The sequence below is a fragment of the Plectropomus leopardus genome, unplaced genomic scaffold, assembly GCF_008729295.1.
Source record: "Plectropomus leopardus isolate mb unplaced genomic scaffold, YSFRI_Pleo_2.0 unplaced_scaffold493, whole genome shotgun sequence".
In the NCBI taxonomy this organism is placed as follows: Eukaryota; Metazoa; Chordata; class Actinopteri; order Perciformes; family Serranidae; genus Plectropomus; species Plectropomus leopardus.
Genome location: NW_024654105.1, coordinates 1 through 6,025, shown reverse-complemented (window position 1 = coordinate 6,025; position 6,025 = coordinate 1). Strand labels below are relative to the sequence as shown.

The 6,025-nt window shown below is 36.4% G+C and overlaps 1 protein-coding gene across 1 annotated transcript; it reads right to left on the bottom strand.

Moving 5' to 3' along the window:
- Positions 1 to 27: 27 nt before the first annotated feature.
- On the bottom strand, positions 28 to 4,664 carry LOC121939496 (stomatin-like; the record flags this gene model as incomplete). Its single annotated transcript, XM_042482514.1, has 6 exons — positions 28 to 468; positions 1,422 to 1,619; positions 2,617 to 2,820; positions 2,950 to 3,032; positions 3,727 to 3,799; positions 4,502 to 4,664. Coding segments are annotated over 6 exons (916 nt in total), but the record flags the coding sequence as incomplete, so codon positions are not given.
- Positions 4,665 to 6,025: the final 1,361 nt, after the last annotated feature.

The window sequence follows — 6,025 nt, the reverse complement described above, 5'->3', positions numbered from 1 at the left end:
AGTGCAGAGACACCAATAAAACTAGCATTGAGCAACAGAAATAGTGATAAAATCAAATAACCCAAGCTGATTTTGAACATGAGGTGCAAAAATAAAAAAAACTCTTTTATTAACAGAGTAACTGAAATGCAATTATATTTACAAATAATCACAAATTTACAATTAATTCAACAACACAGAACATCTGAACAAAGAAATTTAACAAGCTAAACTGATGTTTTCTAAGTTTTGATGTTCTCGGCTCGGCCCGTCTTTATTTCCCTGCAGAGACGCTCAGACGAGTTCAGGCTGGTGGGAGAGGAACATGTGGAGCAGCTCTGTGGGGACGGAGAAGACCACGACGGACGCGCTGCTCGGGACGGACGACAACGACTGCAGGTATCTGAGCTGGAAAGCCACGGGGGAAAGTCCTGACGCCGCCTCCTTTAAAGCACGGGACGCCTTCACCTCTCCTTCAGCCGCAATCATCTACCGAACACACAGAGAGGCGAGGTAAGAGCTGCAGAACATCCCTGAAATATTGTTCGTTTTTATGGTCATAACCTGATGCTTCTGTTACACAATAATTCAGCTCAATAGAGGAAAATGTTTATTGTGCGCGTGTGCCTTCTCTAAATTCAGATTTTTTACCAAGTCCCTGAATGCAGCACAGACAAAACTCAGCCTCTGTTATGTTTATCCCATTTTGTTTTATTTTATTTTATTTTGTTTTGTTTATTTATGCATTTATTTCAAAAATATAGAAGTAGGTCAATTAGCAGCTTAACAAGAAATTACCAAAAACAAAAAACTTTCAAGAAAATTACCTGAAATAAGACCCTCAAAACAGTTTTTAAAAAATTGACCTAAAAAAGTGTAAAAATAAAATACTTCATATAAATAAAAAAATAATTTATGTCTTTACTGTAACTTAATTTAAAGTATATGATTATAATAAATAAAAATAAACAAAGTTTTCTTGATATTTTTCCCAGGTTATTTGATCATTTTCTGGCAGCGGGCATAATTGATCAGTTGATCTGCTCACGGCTGATCAGATTTAGGCGTATTTCATATTTGCAAATTCAATTTGCACAATTTGAGGGTTAATGGAAACCCGCCTGTTGGTGGCTTGAGAAAGGAAAATAATGGACCCCCCACTATAACGAGCGTTTCAATCGATCTGTTACTTTCTGCTACTTTGCGCGTGTTTTAAACATGTTGCGGATCACATGACCTGAATTTCTGAAAACCTCCTCAGACTTAAACGTGCATTTGTTTAATGTCTGCGGGATCATTGGGATTAGATGAAACAGATGGCTCAGCGCTCACTGATTTATTGAACTGAAGCTGACAGGGTGCCCCTCTGTGTGTCTGTGTGTCTGTGTGTGTGTGTGTGTGTGTGTGTGTGTGTGTGTGTGTGTGTGTGTGTGTGTGTGTACCTTGGCCCTGGCCTTCCTGGCAGCCTCGGCCTCTGAAGCCATGCAACGCTGCAGACTGACGGGGAGCGTCAGGTCTTTGAGCTCCACCCGCTCCACCTGAACGCCCCACAGCCTGGACGCAGCGTGCAGCAGCTCCTGCAGGACAACACAGGTACACACAGGCACAACAAATATCAACAACTGTGTACTACTGTAGTACTGAGGGGCAAAGTGGGGCAACCTAACATAAATATGTAAAGCTGAAATGCATCTAATCTTTTGTTTAATCAGAAATTATATTATTATAATTATATAAACCATGAACAAAACACACACAAATCAGTGAAAAAAATTCATACACAGAAGAAAAACAATTACTTAAAACATGTTTGTTTGTTTTAAAACGCCTGTTCAATTCAAGTTATTTTACTTTTAACACCATCTGCGCTCACTGAAACTTTAATTTGCTCTTTAAGAACTGAGTCTTACCAACAATTATGCCAACAGTTTGCATCCTTAAAGGCTCCTCTGTCCATCTGAATAAGAAAATAATTGTCAAATCTTGAGTAAAAATACTTTTTAACCAAAACTGACTTATCTGCTTTTAATCAACAAAATGAACTTTTATAATAATGTGCACATAACTGTAAGATTATAATTTCTCATTCTGTTTATGTTTTTTTGTTTTTTTAAATAGAAACATATATTTATTGCTGCTTGCTACTGTGATTTTTTGGTACATTTTTATTTGATTTTTTTTATTTATTTATTTATTTTTTTAATGTACTGTGCATTTGTGTTGTAGTTTCCTTTTAATATATCCTAACAAACTTCACCTAATTTTTAGGAATTTTATTTTTTAATTTTTCTTAAAAAATAAGTCTTGCTAAGTGTCATCTTTAACTAGTTGAAAACCACCTTATGATTATTTTAAAAATTTTTAAAAATAAAGCTGCAAGTTGAAAAACAGGTAAAGAAAATGTTTGTTTCTAAAAAATATGCTCTTTGATGGAAATTGTTTCCCCAGATGGACAGATTAGTCTTTTAGGATTCTTATCACATGTAAGTGTTGTGGGATTTAAATAAAGATCAAAGCTTAGTTCTGTGAGTCAGATGTTATAAAACATTAATTAGAGGCTTAAAATTGGTCCAATAAATTTTTTTTCATCATAAGAGCGTCCTGCCACAGTTTTTGACTTCATGTGTCTTCACTCACTTCCGTCCTCTTTGTAATGTCCGTCCTCTGCATCAGTATGTCTGTCAGAGTGTGTGCGCCCAGCGTGGCCCTCAGCGTCGTCTGAGCGAGCGTGTGCGTGGCCTGGTAACCATTTTTAACACGCGTCACCCAGAGGGAGGGGTCCACCACCCGGTAAAACACCACAGCGTCCACCTTTAACGGCACCCCGTCTGCAGTCAGGACCTGAGCGAGGTGAGTAAAAACAGCATCAGAAAACGCTCAAAATGATGCAACAGTTTGCTGTCTGTGCTGCTTTTTTAGGTCACTTTAAATAAAGTCTTAATTTAATCTGCAGGCCGAGCTGCTGCTGACCTCTTGTGGACAGATGTTAAAGGAGACGGTCCGCAGGTCCACTTTCTGTATGACGTCCAGCCAGGGGATGAACCAGAACAGACCTGCAGAGACACAGCAAGGTGAGAGGATCAGAGAAATAAGAAAAAACATTAAAAAATGAGAATGAAGTCATAATATTATAAGAATGATGTTGTAATTTTGAGAGTTAAGTCGTAATATTTTGAGAAAAAAGTAGTCATATTATGAGAATTAAAATTACAAGAAAAAAGTTGTAATGTGACGAGAAAAAAAGTTGTTATTTTACAAGAATAAAGTCATATTTTTACAAGAAATGAGATATTATATTATGAAAATTAACATATTGCCAGCGAACTATAACAGGCAGCATCCTTGGCAACCGGCTTTATTGTCATAAAATGATGACTATTTTCTTGTGTAACTGAGACTTCACTCGTAATATTACGATTTTATCACATAAAATTACGGCTTTTTTTTCTCGTCAAATTACAACTTATGTCCTGCAAGTTTACAACTTTATTCTCATAATATTCCGAGTTTATTCTCATAAAAGTATGACTTTCTTCTCGTGACACCATAACTTTAATCTCATAGTTTTAGGATTTTATTCTCAAATCATCAAAAAAAATTCCCTCAATGTGGCTGAAAAGCTCATGTCATACTGCAATCAGTGTTTAAAACTAATTGTTGTGAGTTTTTTCTTTGATTTTGTAAGTAAATTGAGTTTGTTTACATCGTTTGTATGTGCCTTGGTGGATATAAAGAACTGATTTGTACCAGGTCCTTTAGCTCGTCCTTTAACGACACGGCCCAGTCTGAATATTACAGCCCTCTCATACTCCTGGATGACCTGCAAGACAGAAACCACAGCCTTTAAGGGACTGTTTGTTATTTATGAGAGAAAGATGGAGGCATCAAATATTTTTAAGCAGTGGGGCGGGACTTATGTTTTTTGTTTTGGGTCAGGGGAAGGACACACTACTTCAAATGGCTGTTTTGTATTTATTTCACTGGTGTTTTTTTTTTAATTACACCATTTATCACAGCCAGAAACTGCAAAAACAGAAACTATGTTTGAATTTTCAAATGCGGCAGTCCTTAAACACATTATGGATGAACTTCCATCTGAAAAAAAAAAAAAATACAACCAAACCTCTGCTTCATTTTCTATTGTTGTCATTGCTATACTAGTCTTCAGTCCCAATATTATTTATATATAGTGTCTGATTTCTATTTTTAATTATGTGTGTCACTGTTTTAATCCATTTGCGAATGTAGAATTTCTAGGCTTTTAGGATGTTTCTAGGATTTTGGGATGTTTATAGGATTTTAGGGCATTAGGGTCTTAGCTGGGACAAAAGGCACAAAATTGAGCTTGTTTATCAAAAAGCAAACAGCTGTGCCCTAAACAAAAACTACCATCCACCCAAATCTCTGGAAAATGGTATGCGTGACTTGCAGAAACACGATTGACTGGTGTGTGTTTTACTAACAACAGTTGTTGTTGTTGTTGTTGTTTTTGTTGTTGTTGTTGTTGTTTACACCAGGTCACCTTGGCACACATCCAGGCGGTGAGGGGGAAGGTGAAGAGGATAAAGGCCACGGAGAGCAGCGTCAGCACCGCCCCGAAGACCTCCAGCACCCCGCCGCTCCTCCTCCCTTCTTCTGCCAAAAAACAGAGGCAGCAGCGAGGTGTGTAAAAACAATAAATAAAACTTCAGCTGGAGAAAAATGAGTAATTATGAAGTTTCGCCTTAAAAATCACTGAAAACGATGTTAGCACGAAAAGTAAAACTAGCATAAATTAGCTTAACTTCACTGACCTTTCCGGTTGTTTGTGTCGTTTTCAGTGATAAATTCATCCGTAACTCCAACTCTATTAAGTCCAGATAGAGGCATTGTAGCTATATTTACTATAAAAAATTTAAAACAGCTGTGGTTTAAAGTACCAAAGAGTATTTGTTATATTTTCAACCCATTAGCAACGATAGAAAGCTGCTAATGTTTGGTCGGTTATGTTCCTAGGATATTAAAGATATGCCCCGCCCTATTGCGCCTTTCTCCGCCTCTGATTGGCTCACCCCAACATTCTACTGTAACCCTAACCAATCGAAGCAACGAAGGCAACGAGCACTAGCCAATCAGAGGGGAGAAAGGCGGGTCAAAAACATCGCGTCTCTCTCCACGTCGCCTAGCAACACACATTCTTTTTTCGCGAATAAAGACAGCCAAAATATATATATATATATTTTGGCTGTCTTTATATATATATATATTATATATATATATATATAATTAGTTTAGTATATTATATATATAATATACTAAACACTGATATTATGTTGATGGCAAGTAAAATAGCTGGTAAGCCACAAAAGCCCTTGAGCTGACTTGCATTATATTATTTCTGGGTGTCATTCTGGGCTTTTGACTTGGAATTTGTCATTTTAACTATTTTCTACCTGATGATGTCATTTTGACTTTTTTTAAAATTATTTCCACTAGGTGACCTGTCACAATCAATGTAGCTGCTAATCACTGACATAATCCAGGATGTGATAATCAAAAAAATCTATTTTGCATAATATATATGTTTTTTATACCTTTTTTTTTCTTTAATCTAAAAACATAATGGCATCATGACAAAAATCTCTCATTGAGAGGGTTAAAATTCTGAAATTTGATATTTATGATTAGGACTGATGTTTAAAAAATTAAACTCAATGAAAGAAGAAAATAACATTATTGTATAATATTTTTTATAGCCTGATTTTGAAAAGCACATTTTATGTGCAGAGCGATATGAGTGTGTGTAGCATTAAAGCGGCTGCTAAGGCTTAATTACACACCTGGAAAGTTTTGTGACTGCGTCTCACACAGTTAAACTGTTGTGTTAACAAAATCTGTCCACACACAGATATATAAACAACTGAAGAAATGCTAAAAATAACTTCTGTAGTAGTTTCCATTACAAGGCGTTTCCTTGTCATCATTTTCCCATGATTTCACACACACACACACACACACACACACACACACACACACACACACACACACAAACAACCACACACACACA